Genomic DNA, 16,300 nt, shown 5'->3' on the forward strand with positions numbered 1-16,300 from the left:
GACGCTACACAGGCTTATATACCCGAGTGGTCACTACTGGTACTACAGTATACAGGGGCTTCAAAAACATAGTTCCTCGTAAAGGTACATACACTACAATTCCTCCCCTTTTAGATAAATAGTACATAACATTTTAAGTAATCATTAAATAACATTTTTACAAGAACATTAATATGCACATTTGCTGAAGTTAATCAATTACAAATTCAGTCTCTCTGGAGGCTTCCTGACTCGGTCCAGATAACGCCTCAGTGGTGTAGTAGGTTTCGGTGGTGTAGTAAGTTCTTTTGGCAAGGTCGATTCAGCTTCAATGCCAGTGTCGGGTTCATCTGGTTCCAGTATCACCGGATCGGAGGTAGATACTATGGGTATCTCTGCTTCATCACTAGGCGTATGGAGTTGTGGTGTAGGTTGTCCTTTTTCGGATGACTCTATGATCTGGTCAGCATGGCGCCTTATTATGCTTTCTCCAATGTCCACGGTATACATCAGCGGTCCTAGTCGTGTGCAAATAGTTCCAGGCTGCCATTTCTCGGTACGGTAGTCCCGGGCCAAAACTGGTTGACCTATCTGGAAGGTTCTAGTTGGCCCTTCATTCATGCTTTGAAATTGCCGGTTCTCTACGTCCCTTCTGACGTTTGGCTTGACCAAATCCAGCCGGCATCTTAGTCTTCTATTGAAAAACATCATGGCGGGGGTTTGGTTTGTAACCACATGTGTTGCATTCTTGTATGCAAACAAGAAGTTATCTACCTTATGTTGTAGATTTATGTCTTCATTACCCATGGCCTTTATGGCCTTCTTGAAGGTCTGGACAAACCTTTCAGCCAATCCATTGGTGGCGGGATGGTATGGGACGGACGTGTAGTGCTTAACCCCATTGTTTTTTAAGAACTTCCTGAATTCTTCGGATACAAATTGCGGTCCATTATCAGAACAGATCTGTTCAGGCAGCCCATTCCTGGCGAATATGGTCCTTAATACTGTGATGGTTTTTTCCGTGGTGGTGGAGGACATCTTTATTACCTCCGGCCACTTGGAGTGTGCATCCACCGCGATTAAGAACATTGAGTCCATAAATGGACCAGCAAAGTCGATATGTACCCTTTGCCATGGAGATGAGGGCCACTCCCATGGATGTAGAGGGGCTTGTGGTGGGGCATTTTGGACCTTCTGGCATCCTAGACAGCTCTTGGTCATTTCTTCGATGTCTCCATCGATACCTGGCCACCACACAAACACTCTGGCTAAGTTCTTCATTTTCACTCCACCCAGATGCCCCTCGTGAAGCTCCTTTAGCACTCTATCCTTGAGTTTGGGTGGAATCACCACTCTGGATCCACACATCAAGGTTCCTCGGCACAATGACAGCTGTTCTCTTCTTTGCGAGAATGCTGGCAACAGTGGTTCGCCATGTGCTGGCCATCCCTTCACCGTTAAATCGTAGACTCGTGAGAGAGTCGGGTCATTTCGCGTTTCCTTTTCAATGGTAGAATTTGTCACCGGTAGACATTCCACTATGGTCGAGTGGAACATCTCCACTGGGTCCACTGTAGGCACCTCTTCCACCGTTGGCAACGGTAGGCGTGATAACCCATCAGCATTCCCATGCTGTTTTGTTCCTTTGTATTCTATGTCATATTGGTGTGCCCCTAGGAAAAGGGACCACCTCTGTAGCCTTTGCGCTGTCATAATGGGAACGCCCTTTTTAGGGTTGAATATGGAGACGAGGGGTTGATGGTCAGTCAACAAGGTAAATTTTTGTCCGTGTAGGTAATGGTTGAATTTCTTCACCCCCCACACCAGGCTGAGTGCCTCCCTATCTATCTGAGCATAGTTGCGCTCAGCGGAGGTCAATGATCTGGATGCGAATGCGACTGGCCTTTCCGAGCCATTTGGCAACTTGTGTGAGAGTACTGCTCCAATACCATAAGGGGAAGCATCACAAGCTAGACGAAGAGGTAGCGTTGGGTTGAAGTGAGCCAACACTTCCTCAGAGGTGATCAATGCCTTGCTTTTGCGAAAGGCCTTCTTACAGTCCTCGCTCCACTTCCATGGTACTTCTTTCCGCAACAGAGCATTCAGCGGGTGCAGCACCGTGGATAGATTTGGCAGAAACTTATGGTAATAGTTAATCAACCCCAGAAATGACCTCAACTGGGATACATTTTCCGGAGCGGGGGCCTTCACAACAGCGTCGATCTTGTCAGGTGACTTTTGCAGCCCCTCTTGGTCAATGACATGACCACAGTACGAGATCCGTTTCTGGAAGAACTCACATTTCTGGCGATTAACTCGAAGGCCATATTCCTTCAACCTGGTGAGCACCAGTTTCAAATTTGCGAGGTGTTCCTCCTCGTCCTCTCCTGTAATCAGGATATCGTCCAAGTAACACTGAGTGCTTGGAATTCCCTGTAAGACCTGCTCCATGGCCCTCTGCCAAATTGCTGGAGCCGAAGCCACTCCAAAAACCAGTCTATTATATTGATACAAGCCTCTGTGCGTGTTGATTGTGAGATACTGGCGCGACTCTTCCTCAACTTCCATCTGTAAGTGCGCTTTCGCCAGGTCTATCTTGGTGAAGTGTTTCCCACCAGCCAATGAAGCAAAGATATCCTCAATCCGCGGAAGCGGATATTGTACCATGTGAAGCACCGGATTAACTGTGATCTTGAAGTCTCCGCAGATGCGGACCTCTCCCGGTTCCCCTGCCTTGTTACTCGATGAATGCTTCATGACGGGAACAATGGGCGTGGCCCACTCACTCCAGTCCACCTTAGACAGTACCCCTGAACGTTCAAGCTCTTCCAGTTCAGCCTCCACAGGTCGTATCGCATAAGGTACCGATCTGGCTTTGAAAAATTTTGGGGTTGCATGTTCTGCAATCTTGATTTTCGCCTTAATTCCTCTCAGTATTCCCAGTCCCTGTTGGAATACCTCTTCAGCCTCATCCAATATTCTGGACAATCGTTCAGGTTTGACATCTTTCTTTCCAGAATCTACCGTTATCGTGTTTAGGGAGTGCCAGTCCATATTTATTTTCCTGATCCACTCCCGTCCCAGAAGTGGTGGACCTCCCTTGGGTAGTACATATATGTCCATTCCTTGGTGTTCTTTGCCCTTGTGTAACACCTTGACTTTTATCTTTCCGATGGGGTATACTTTTTGTCCCGTGTATGTCTGCAATACTATCTTCGTATCCCGTAGGGGAATATGTTTGAATAACTTTTTGTAATCTTGCTTATTCATGACCGTCAACGCTGATCCGGTGTCCAATTCCATCTTCACTTGGACTTTTGCAATCTGCAGTGTGACCCAGATAGTTTGTCGGTCAGTTTCCTTACTCACATTGTGAATTCTCAGACTACCCAGTTCCTTGCTGTTGGAGTCTGACTCCGAATTCTGTTCATCTGAACTCTTCACAGTCACCTTATGTACCTTTCTGTACTTCTTCTGCGGTGACTTATTGTTGCTGGTCTTCTTTCCTGACCGGCATACTTTAGCTATGTGACCAAGCTTGCCACATTTTCTACATTCCTGGTTTTTAAACCAGCATTGGTTCTGATGGTGTTTTGTCTTCCCACAACGATAACATTTCGTTGTACCCGAAGCCATTTGATCTACGCTGAGTACCGCTGCCTTCAGCTGCATTTCCGCAGTGCCTCTTGCTGCGGCTTCGTGCGATGCTGCAATAGTGACAGCCTTATCAAGTGTAAGATCATTCTCTTCGAGCAGTCGCTTTTGTGTTCCTTCCTTCGACATCCCACACACGAACTTGTCTCTCAGTGCCTCTGTCAGATTTTCCCCAAACTGACAGTATTTTGCTAGCCTACGCAGTTCAGCCAAGTACTCCGCGTTGCTTTCCTCTTTCAGTTGCGTTCTCACATAAAATTTAAATCGTTCCGCTAACATCAGCGGTGTGGGGTTCAAATGATCCTTCAGGACAGCAACAATATTAGTGAAAGTCTGATCCGCCGGTTTAGCTGGTGATAGAAGATGCTTCAATAGCCCGTATGTCTTCGCACCCATTGAGTTTAGTAAGGTTATTGCTTTATCATCATTTGATATGTTATTTGACTTACAATATATCTCTATGTGTTCTACATACGTGGCCCAATCTTCCACCTCGGAATCGAAATCGTTGATGTTACCACGCTCAGGCATCTTCGCAATCTTTTTGAGAGACAACAACGAAATTTTTCTTTAACTTTTTTTTTCAAAATAAAAATATGGCGGTTTCCCGCGCTTGCCTTCTTCCCCGCCTCCGAAAATGGCGGTTTCCCGCGCTTGTCTTCTTCCCCGCCTCCGAAAATGGCGGTTTCCCGCGCTCACACGGTCTCCCTCGCTCGCTCGGTCTCGTTCTCCCTCGCTCGCTTGGTCTATCTCTCCCGCTCGCTCGGGCTCTGGCTCTCCCGCTGGCTGTGACGGCGATTGCCGTATTGCTGCGTTCGCCCTCCCCAGCGGTTTTCAATCGCGCCTCCCAGCCCCTCTTGCAGTCCGGTCCTTTCCCCCCCGGCTGCGGCTGAGTTCTCCGCGGTTTTCTTTTATTTGTTTTATTTTCCCCCGCGCAAGCGGTTCTTGGTCGCTGCGCCTCGCCGCCTCGGTAGCTGCCCGGCCTTGTTTACCGGTCGCGGTCGAGCTTGCTCTCGACGCCGTTGCGTCTCCCAGCCCGCTTGCAGCCCGGTCTCTCACACCGGCTGCGTTTGCCTGCACCGCGGCTTCCGTGCCTTACGCTGCCCCAGTCTCAGCGCCTCTGGCCCCGACTTCTGTCCGGCTCTTTTTCCCCCGACCGTGGTCGAGTTCTCCGCCCTTATCCTCCGTTTTTTTTTTCTCCCCTACTCACAGTCAACGTGGCCGACTTGCTTTTCGTCGCTGATCGGCTCACCCACCACCGTGATATAAGGGACGATCACTGCCTGTTGCTGATGGAAGGCTTCGTGTCAGAATTCTTCCTTCTTCCTTGCTCTGCAGACTCGAGTCTTCTCTCAACAGAATGACGAGGGCGGATTCCTCTTCTCGACGCCCGTTAACTGCCTTGGATGTATCTCTGCCGCAGGGTAAGATCGAACTCGTCGCCACTGTTAAGTCTGTGTGTTATATTGCGAATTACTACACAGACCACAAGAGTAAACTTTAACAGGACTTTACTGGTTGAAGGTCAGGGCGGATCTGCCCAATAAATCCTTACACAGCACTTATATACCGGTGTGGTCACCACCGGTATTACAGTATACAGTAGCCAAGATAAAGTAGTGCAACCCTTAAAATAGTTCTCTTAAAGGTGGAACGTTACATACACTACATAAAGCACTTTGAGACATCCGGTGGTCGTGAAAGGTTCTATATAAATGCAAGTCTTTCTTTCTTTCTTTTGTTCTTAACAGCCTGGGATACATTTCATCCTGGCCTGGCGAGTTATCTACTTCAGGAGGTCGGGAGAGTGGGGCGGAGATAGGGAGAGGCGTGAGATCAGTAAGGGGGCAGGCGGTCGGGAGAGGGTGAGGTGATCGTGAGGGTGTGGAACTTAAGGTCAATGAGAAATAAATTATAATAAAAAAGAAATTTATATTAAAAAGCTACCCCAAAGAATCAGTGAGCACTGCAGCTGAGCTATGCTGACCAAGAGGTCCAGGGTTCAGGTCCCGGTTTAATCGCTGGTTAGATTATCTCAGCTGAGGTGATAGTAAGCCTACTACAGTTGGCCTCAGTATCTCTTAGTTAAGGAGGGGAAAATTAGGCAGTGTTCCGAGTTCAGATCTCTACCCAGAGACTCCTCCTGGAATTGCACATGCCTGGAGATTCTCCCTGTGCTATTTGTAGCAAACCCATAAACCTGCTTATGAAGAACAAGTTTTAAGATTTTATTACAAATAGCACATAGTGAAAATCTTACCCTGGATGAGGATAATATCAGGCTGGATACTCTTTCAACCAGTGGAGGATCTAAACTAATAATTTAACATTTACAGAACATGGCAGTTAGAATCACAGATACTTAACCCTGGGCTGGGCCAGTTAAGGGACAAATAGGGGAGAAATTCGGTACCTTAGCGCCTCCAGTTAGTGCCTGGTGGGGGCGCTAATGTGGCACTGAGGCAGTAGCGCCACGGCGAGGTGATCCAGTGCCGCACGCCAAATTCTGTCCCTTCCGTAGCGCCGCCGCTACGAGTGCGCCAGGCAGTTCGTGATGTCACGCTCACTGGACGCCTGATCTGCCAAATTGAGTATCGCCCCCTGCCTTAGCGCCTTGCCTCGCCCCGACAGCGACAGCGACGGGGAGGAGGCGTGAAGCAGTCGGTAGCCAACTCCAGGGGCGCTACTTAAAGGGATCATGAGTAATGAGTCACAGCTCTCAGGTTAGTGTTGTTTCACTGCTTCCTGGTCAGTTTGACATTGTGCAACAGTTTAAATCAGTCATTTAAAGGTTGTTTAGTCTCTGAAGTGTTGTGGCAACTAAAAATTAGTTACATTTATTCTCACAAAATATCCAAGTGCTACACTTGGTTACATTAATGGGGGCTGTACTGGCAGTCGACCTTGCCCTCCAGGATCTACTGCGGAGGGAGCGCAGGCAGCGAGAAAAATTGTGGCCAGAGGGAGGAGGAGGGCCATCAGGGCTCTCAACAGGAGGCCTTACCCTCCCAGGGTCTTCAAACAGCAATTCTCCTACCTCCAATTAAGCCAGGAGCAGTGTATTAGAAGGCTCCGCTTCAGCAAGGATGTGGTCACCGAACTCTGCCACCTCCTGCAACCAGACCTCGAGCCTCAGATCAGGACGACCACGGCTCTCTCAGTGGCAGTCAAGGTCATCGTCGCCCTCAGTTTCTTCACCAGCGGATCCTTCCAGTCTGCAACAGGAGACATAGCTAACATCTCGCAGTTCGCCATCCATCGCTGCATCCGAGAGGTCACAGAGGCTCTCTACAGTAGGAGAAGGGACTACATTTCCTTCCCTATCACCAGAGAGAAGCAGGACGAGCGTGCATGTGGCTTTGCCAGGATAGCGGGATTCCCCATGGTGCAGGGCACCATTGACTGCACCCACGTGGCTTTGTGGGCATCGCATAACAGTCCTGAGATCTTCCGTAATGCAAAGGCTGCCATTCACTTAATGTGTAGTTGGTGGGCGACCACAGATAGCGAATCCTCAATGTGAATGCCCACTATCTTGGCAGCAGCCACGATGTCTTCATCCTGTGCCAGATTGGTGTGCCAGCACTCTTCCAGCCACCACATCAAGCTTGCGGCAGGCTGGATGGAGACAAGGGCTATCCGATCGTCACCTGGCTCATGACTCCCCTCGGCAACCCCAACACTCCTGCTCAGCATTCATATAATGAGAGCTATGCTGCCACCAGGAACATCATTGCACAGACCATCGGCCTGCTGAAGCAACGGTTCCGCTGCCTTGACCACTCGGGAGGAGCCCTCCAGTACTCGCTGGAGCGGGTGTCCCATTTCATCGTGGTGCGCTGCATGCACCACAATCTGGCCATCATGAGGGCCCAGCCCTTGCCAGCGGGGATTGCAGGACCACCTCAGGAGGAGGAAGAGGAATTGGAGGAGGAGGAGGGTGACGAGGAGGACAAGTAAGATGAGGAGGAGGAGGAGGACAAGGAAGACTAGGAGGAGGAGGAGGAGGAGGAGCAGGAACGAGGAAGAGGCAGCCACTCAATTGGCCTTCCGGAGGGGCAGTCTGTGACCACCTCATCAGACTGCAGTTCCAGTAAATTCAACCCCAGATCCCTGTTGCTCACCACATCCCCATCATTCCATCCCTGTCGCAGGCCATATCACAACACACAGCTGAAATGGGAGACAGTACAAAATTATCCAAAGTGAATTAATAAATTAATCAATAATCAGTGAACACATCTTTACAACAACAATATTTACTATTCACCCTTGTGCAATCCCTTAGTGCCGCTCGTTACTGTGCCTTTGCCTGCTCTAGTGCTCCTACGAAGTGTTGGCCCAGTGCCTGCAGCAGGGCTGGTGGAAGGCTGCTGAGTGTCCGTGTGGGAGACTTCAGATGGCCTTGCTGGACGCCCTTGACCAGCTCTGGGCCTGGAAGGCCTGGCTGTAGACTGCACCACCTCAGCATGGGCTGCAGCAGTCTGGGCTGGCTAGATGACAGGCAGCGACAAGGGCAATGGTGGAGTAACAGTGGTGGGAGCAGGAATGCTGTCATCCTGAGAGAGGACAACAGGTTCCGGCTCCACTGACCCACTGCCACTCCCCCGGGGCAGCACCTCAGCATCCCTAACAATCTGTTGGAGCACAGATTGCTGGCCTGCTGCGACACCGTGAAAACCCCAGTCGATGGTGGTAGACCCAGCCATGATGGCAGCAGTCAGAGCTTGCGTGGCATCAAGCTGAGACTGCATGAGAGCAGTCTGAGATTGAATGGCACCAACTATAGACTGCATTACAGCACTAAGATGTTGCGTCGTTTCTGCCTGTGCTGCAATGGAAGCTGCCAGATCGCCCATCACACGCGGCATCAAGTCTGGGCCACCACAGTCTCTCTGGGAGTCTACCATTCTTTCCAGACTGGAAATGATGGGCTCCATGGTGTGCGCAGAGCCTTGTGCAATGTTGGAGGTGGACTCCTCCACAGTCCTTACCATTGCTGGGTGGGAGGGTATGGTGTGAGGAGGATGTCGTGAAACTCCAGTACAATTTGGACAGGTTGGGTGATTGGGCAGAAACATGGCAGATGCGCTATAATGTGGATAAATGTGAGGTTATCCACTTTGGTGGCAAAAACAGGAAGGCAGATTATTATTTGAATGGCAATAGATTGGGAGAAGGGGAAGTGCAAAGAGACCTGGGTGTTCTTGTGCACCAGTCGCTGAAGGTAAGCATGCAGGTGCAGCAGGCGGTTAAGAAGGCAAATGGTATGTTGGCCTTCGTAGCAAGAGGGTTCGAGTACAGGAACAAGGATGTCTTGCTACAGTTGTACAGGACCTTGGTGAGACCGCACCTTGAGTATTGTGTGCAGTTTTGGTCGCCTTATCTGAGGAAGGACATTCTTGCCATGGAAGGAGTGCAGTGAAGATTCACCAGGCTGATACCTGGGATGGCAGGAATGACGTATGAGGAGAGATTGTGTCGATTGGGCTTATACTCACTGGAGTTTAGAAGATTGAGAGGGGATCTCATTGAAACCTATAAAATTCTGTCAGGCCTGGACAGACTAGATGCAGGAAGGATGTTTCTGATGGCCGGGGAGTCCAGAACCAGGGGTCATAGTCTAAGGATAAGGGGTAAGCCATTTAGGACAGAAATGAGGAGGAATTTCTTCACCCAGAGAGTGGTGAACCTGTGGAATTCTCTGCCACAGAGGGTGGTGGAGGCCGGTTCATTAAATATATTCAAGAAAGAGTTGGATATATTTCTTAAGGCTAAAGGGATCAAGGGATATGGGGAGAAAGCAGGGACAGGGTACTGAATTTGGATGATCAGCCATGATCTCATTGAATGGCGGAGCAGGCTCAAAGAGCCAAATGGCCTACTCCTGCTCCTATCTTCTATGTTTCTATGTTTCCAAAGTTAGCGCCCATTCCTTGGCTATAGTGAATTTCTCGCCCAAACAGTTGCATACATTCAACACGGAAAAGCAGCTACTTTGGGCTGACTGCCGAGTTTCAGTTAAAGTGAGGATAGTTTTCTCGGTAGGCTGTCTATAATTAAACTGTAAAACTATTCTTTACACCTTTGACCTCACAAATGTATTTGCGTATTCAGGAAAGAGTGTGTTTTTCCAGCCTTTGTATTCATTTCCTTCATTGCAGAATAAAAAGTGCAGCACAAAGGGTCACTAACACAACACAGAAGAATGGCTTCCAGACTTTCTCCAGCACACGTACAGATCATTTTAATTTTGTTTTCTACAGTCATTTACTCTGAGGTTCCGAATTCTCAGTCTGACTCACGTAAGTGTAACTTTAAATTTTAAAGTATAAGAAAAAATTATGCCTCAAGATCAATTTAAACTTCTCGTCCTCATGTTCAAATCCCTTCATGGACTCGGCCTTCTCTATTGCTGTAACCTTTTCCAGTCCTACAACACTATGTGTTCCTCCAGCTCTGGCATTCAGTGCATCCCCCATTCCCTACATCCCACCATCAGCGGCCATACCTTTAGCTGCCGAGGCCCTAATCCCTCCCTAAACCTCTCCACCTCTCCACCTTCCTCTCCTCCTTTAAGACCCTCCTTAAAACCTACCTCTTTGATCAAGCTCTTTGATCACCCCTCTTAACATCTTTTTTGGGCTTAGTGTTGATTTGCGCCTAATTACACTTCTGTGAATGTCCCTGGGATGTCTTTTCTATGTTTAAGGTGCTGTGTAAATGCAAGTTGTTGTTCAGGCTGTAACGGGGTATCAGTGATATTGTAGGCATGGTCAAATTCCTATCCAGAGATTGAGTTCGACGCAGGCAATCAATCAAAAAGGTTTTAATGTCAAACTAACAAGTTTAAACAGATTGATGCAAGAGAACTATGTATACAGGTCTTAACTGGCTGGAGGCTCCACGAGGACTGCCTGGGCGTCCTCACGTCCATCCCGCGTTTAGGGTGATCACTTGATCGGCGGCATGACATCATCGCATTTGCCCGTGCTCTTAAAGGGTCCGCGCCCTGTACATGCAAACAGTATATACAATGGTACAGATTTAGTCTGTAGCTAACACATCGTTAAAAGGAATTATGTACACTTGTTCAGAGTCTCTCAGTGGCTCTGCCACATGCGCCCCCCCAGAATTGTCTTTAACGAAAAAAGTCCAACGGTGAGAGGGTCTGACGAGCCTGTCAGAACGAGGCTTGTATTCCCGAAGCGGTAGCTGTTGGACGACGGGCAGTCTGGCGGGCGGTTGCACTTGCTCCAGCATGACGACGGTGGGCGGTCGACCTCGACTTGGCGGCTGTGCGGTCTCGACGGGTCGGTCAAGGTCCAGGTGTGCTGGTTTCAAACGGTCAACCGAAATGTGCCACCGACATCCACGGTGAAGGTCTTGTCTCCTGCCTCTATCACGCAGAAAGGACCAGTGTATGGGGCCTTGAGCGGATCCCGGTGAGCATCGTGGCGGATGAACATGTAGCCGGCATCTTTCAGCTCTGCTGATACGTGAGAGCCCTGAAACCCGTGATGCAATGTGGGAACCGGCGCGAAACGTCTGGCTGCTTCCTGGTGGCTGATGAGCTGGCCTGAGGCGGACCATGGCTCCGTTGGTGTTGGCAGGAAATCCCCTGGCACTCGCAGAGGCTGACCATAAATGAGCTCTGCCACGGAAGAGCAAAGATTTTCCTTGGGGGCCGCGCGAAGGCCCAACAGGACCCACAGCAGCTTGTCTGCCCATCCGGCATCTTGGAGGCTGGCCCTCAGTGCGGCTTTAAGCGATCTGTGAAACCGTTCGCACAGACCGTTCGCTTGTGGGTGGTAGGCTGTGGTGTGGTGCAATTTAACCCCGAGTCCCTGAGCTACCGCATTCCAGAGCTCGGAGGAAAATTGCAGTCCCCGGTCCGAAGAGATGTCATCAGGCACCCCAAAACGGGCGACCCAGGAAGAGATGAATGCCCTGGCCACGTCCGCCGAAGTAGTAGATGACAGGGGAACCGCCTCTGGCCATCTGGTGGTGCGATCTACTATGGTCAGGAGATGCGTAAAACCGTGGGAAGTTGGAAGTGATCCTACCAGGTCCACGTGGACGTGGTCAAACCATCGCTCTGGAACTGCAAAGGTGGTCAATGGAGCCCTGACGTGGCGCTGTACCTTGGACCTTTGGCAGACTACGCAGGTGTTGGCCCAGTCGCGGACATCTCTATGCATGCCCCGCCAAACGAACTTAGATGACATTAGCTTCTGAGAAGCCTTCATACCTGGGTGTGACAACCCATGTACAGCGTCAAACACCTTGCGGCGCCAGGCGACCGGCACGATAGGACGAGGGTCCCGAACGGAGACGTCACAAAGCAGCGTGGTACCAGCTGAATGAAACCGGACGTCGGCCACTTGGAGGCTAGTGGTGTTGGTGCGGTAAGCCTGCACTTCGGGGTCTGAGACTTGGTCCGCTGCCATGAGGGCGTAGTCGATGCCCAGCTGGACCGCATGCACAGTCGCGCGGAAGAGGCAGTCTGCCACCAGGTTGTCTTTACCGGACACGTGCTGAATATCCGTAGTAAATTCGGAGATATATGTCAGCTGGCGTTGTTGCCGGGATGATCATGGTTCGACGGTCTTGGCCATGGCGAAAGTCAGTGGCTTATGATCAACGAAGGCAGTGAAAGGGCGTCCTTCCAACAAGAATCGGAAATGGCGGATGGCCAGAAAAAGGGCTAGTAACTCCCTGTCGAAAGTACTGTACGCTCGCTCGTTGCGCCGTAATTGACGGCTGAAGAATGCCTACCTCTGCCACGTCCCATTCACCCACTGCTCCTGTACAGCGCCGATTGCGTAATCTGACGTGTCGGTGGTGAGAGCGATGGTGGCTCCTGGAAGTGGGTGCGCCAGCATGGTCGCATTGGCCAAGGCGCTCTTAGTGTTGGTGAATGCCCGATCCATGTCAACTGTCCAGCTTACCAGATCCTTGCCAGACTTGCCCTTGAGGGCCTCGTACAGGGGCTGCATGAGCAGAGCTGCCTTAGGCACGAAACGGTGGTAAAAATTTACCATTCCGAGGAACTTCTGTAGGGCCTTGATGTTCTGCGGGTGCGGAAAGGATGTCACCGCCTCTACCTTCGCTTGCAAAGGCACCGCTCCCTCCGAGGTAATGCAATGTCCAAGGAAATCAATGTGGGGCAGACCAAACTGACACTTGGCCGGGTTGAGAATCAGGCCGTGTTGGCTGAGGCATCGAAAGAGGGTGCGTAAGTGCGCAATGTGTTCCTCCTTATTACGACTGGTAACGAGGATATCGTCTAAATAGACGAAAAGGAACTTGAGGTCCCGCAGCACGGAGTCCATGAGGCGCTGGAAGGCCTGGGCGGCGTTCTTCAAAAAATTCGAAAAGGCCGAATGGGGTGATGACTGCGGTCTTCTGAACACCCTGCGGGTGTACCGGGACCTGGTGGTAGCCTCGGACAAGGTCAACCTTGGAAAACACGGTGTTTCCTGCCAAATGGGCAGAGAAATCCTGAATGTGGGGGATCGGGTATCGATCAGGAGTGGTGGCATCGTTTAGTCACCGATAGTCGCCGCATGGCTGCCATCCGCCGCCAGGTTTCGGTACTATGAGGAGAGGTGAAGACCAGGGACTATTCGACCGGCGAATAATCCCCAGGCGTTCCATCGTTGCAAACTCCGCCTTAGCGACCACCAGCTTGCCGGGTTCGAGGCGCCGGGCCCGCGCGTGGACCGGGGGCCGGTGGTGGTGATGTGGTGTTCCACACCATGTTTCGTGGCCGTAGAGGAGAACGTAGGTCTGGTCAGGTCTGGAAATTCACCTAGCAGGCGAGCGAACTCATCCGGAGTTGGGAAAGCGCAGGAGACGGCGCGCGACATGGTGTTACTATGGTGGCAAGGAATAGAGTGAAACGTGGCCGCGTTGATCAGCTGCCGGTTCCGCACATCGACCCGGAGGCCGTTGGCGCACAGGAAATCCGCACCGAGAATGGCGTGTGAAACCTTGGCCGTAACAAATTCCCAAACAAACTGCTGGCCGCTGAAGCACACCTGGACCCGCCGTCTGCCGAAGGTCCGAATAGCGCTGCCATTAGCTGCTTCGAGGGGAAGGCCGTGCCTCCCAGCCTGTACATCAAGAGCTGACGCGGGTAGGATGCTGCACTGCGCTCCGGTGTCGCAGAGGAACCGACGACCGGAGAGGGTATCCGTGATAAAGAGCAGCTTGCCTGCGTTGCCGACTGCCATCGCGGCCGCGGGGCACCCGTTAGACCCGCTCTTCATCGGACGGAGTTGTCATTTTTTTTTGAGAGAAGCTGCAGGGAAGGCGGCAACATCTCGCCTTCGCGCCAAACCGGGCGTGGTAGAAGCACAGCCCCGCAGGCTGAGTAGCTGGGGCGGCATCTGTGGGGGATGGGCGCCTCGTGGCAGCGCAGTACTGCTGCGTAACTGCAAATATTTTATCTGCCTCGGCAGTGAGCGCTGCGCAGTCTTCGACCTCGGACCTGGTCAAGGCCGCTTGCACCTGCTCCGGCAATTGGCTGAGGAATAACTCTCTGAAAAGAAAGCATTGCGGTTCGGAGCCGAGGAGAGTGAGCATGTGGCTCATCAGCTCGGAAGGTTTGGAGTCCCCGATCCCGGGCATAGCGAGCAGTCAACGGGCGCAATCTGATTTCGTGAGCCCGAAGACCTGCAGCAACCGTGCTTTGAGGGTCTCATACTTGCGCTCCGTCGAGGGGTTTTCCAGAAGACTGACGATCCGCGAGGCGATGGAGCTATCGAGAGCGGAGACCACGTAGAAGTATCGGGTTTGAGCCTCAACGATGCCTCTCAGGGCGAACTGGGCTTCAGCTTGGATAAACCAGGAGGCCGCCTGTTGCTCCCAGAACTGCGGCAGCTTCAACGAGGCAGCGTTGTTCTCCATGCTGTGTTCCTTTTGCGAATACCGTTCACAAAAGTTGGGGTCACCAATGTAGGAATGGTCAAATTCCTATCCAGAGATTGAGTTCGATGCAGGCAATCAATCAAAAAGGTTTTTAATGTCAAACTAACGAGTTTAAACAGATTGATGCAAGAGAACTATGTATACAGGTCTTAACTGGCTGGAGGCTCCACGAGGACTGCCTGGGCGGTCTCGTGGATGGCGTCATGACGTCATCACATTCTTCCCGCGTTTAGGGTGATCACGTGATCGGCGGCATGACGTCATCGCGTTTGCCCGCGCTCTTAAAGGGCCCGCGCCCTGTACATGTAAACAGTATATACAATGGTACAGATTTAGTCTGTAGCTAACACATCGTTAAAAGGAATTATGTACACTTGTTCAGAGTCTCTCAGTGGCTCTGCCACAATATCAGCCAATCTGCCATGCACAGATGCTTCCGCTTGGTGGCAGTGTGCAACTGATATGCTCAACAACCTAACCTTGTGCTTCTTCTCGGTGTTCCTCCAGTGGATGACATATGTTAGGGTGGCGTACGACTGTGTATTTGTGAGAGCCTTTTGGGTTTGAGGTGCCCCTCTTATCTTTGGAATTCTCTACCCCAGAGGGCTGTGGATGCTCAGTCGTTGAGTATATTCAAGGCTGAGATCGATAGATTTTTGGACACTAAGGAAATCAAGGGATATGGGGATTGGGCAGGAAAGTGGAATTGCGGTCGAAGATCAGCCATGATCTTATTGAATGGCGGAGCAGGCTCGAGGGGCCATCTGGCCTGCTCCTGCTCTTAATTCTTACGTTCTTACGTTCACCCTCTGTGAACCAGCTTCTGACATGGCCCAGCTACTGGCTGCCCACTTCTCCAGCTGTAGCAAAAGCCTGGCCATGTGCCACCTCTACAATCATTGGGAGGGGTTGGGGAAAGGCGGTACAGTGTTGGAAATTTTCCAAAGATATATTTTATGGTGCTCAATGACAAAGACTACTTCCATAAGCAAGCTCTCACTCTCTGTGAACCATAATGGCAAGGCAGCTAGCACCTCCAGCAAAAGGCTGGCTCCTCCAACAAAGAGATAGCACAGATGCGATGGGCCAAATGGCCTCCTTTTGGTCACCCCTCTTAATTTCTCTTTCTTTGGCTCAGCGTCCATTTCTTTCCTTCTGTCTCTGTGAAGCGTTTTGGGATGTTTTTGTACCTTTAAAGCAGCAGATAAATGCAAGTTGTTGTCATTGTAAGCCTTTGTACTTTAATGGAATGTACCTTAACCTGTCCATTTTCTAGGTTATTGGAGTGAGCCCAAGATTTTAACAGAAACCTGTGTCACTATTCACCTTACTGGATATATCATGTGCCCCCAAATCCTCTCCTTGGCTTCAAAAAGCAGTGGAACAAACTATCAAATGGTCTCATTAATACGAAGTAGAGAAGACAAACAGCACTCAAGCCTGTGCCTCAACTATTCACAGTATTTATTAACGACTTAGGCACAGAAAGTCATCAATCCAAATTTGAAGATGACACAAAGATAGGCGGCACTGTAGGCAGTGTAGATGAAAGCATAAAATTACAAAGGGATATTGATAGATTAAGTGAATGGGCAAAACTGTGGCAAATGGATTTCAATGTAAGCAAATGTGAGGTCATCCACTTTGGACCTAAAAAGGACAGAACAGGGTACTTTCTAAATGGTGAAAGGCTAAAAACAGTGGAGGTCCAAAGAGACCTGGGAGTCCAGGT

At 50.6% G+C, this 16,300-nt stretch overlaps 1 protein-coding gene across 3 annotated transcripts in view; it reads left to right on the top strand.

Moving 5' to 3' along the window:
- Positions 1-16,300, top strand: part of LOC147103137 (ficolin-1-like) — a 47,802-nt gene that overhangs the window by 12,787 nt on the left and 18,715 nt on the right. For 2 of the 3 annotated variants that reach the window (XM_085962469.1, XM_085962468.1), the window contains exon 2: positions 9,798-9,938. The exons of the other annotated variant lie outside the window; for it this stretch is intronic. In XM_085962469.1, coding sequence (XP_085818595.1) covers positions 9,842-9,938 — 97 coding nt within the window. In that variant the 5' untranslated portion in view covers positions 9,798-9,841. The remainder of the gene's footprint in view (positions 1-9,797; positions 9,939-16,300) is intronic. 3 annotated transcript variants of the gene reach the window in all.

Source organism: Somniosus microcephalus, chromosome 20 (assembly GCF_052327205.1).
Source record: "Somniosus microcephalus isolate GS21.2 chromosome 20, FLI_Smic_1.0, whole genome shotgun sequence".
Classification (NCBI taxonomy): domain Eukaryota; kingdom Metazoa; phylum Chordata; class Chondrichthyes; order Squaliformes; family Somniosidae; genus Somniosus; species Somniosus microcephalus.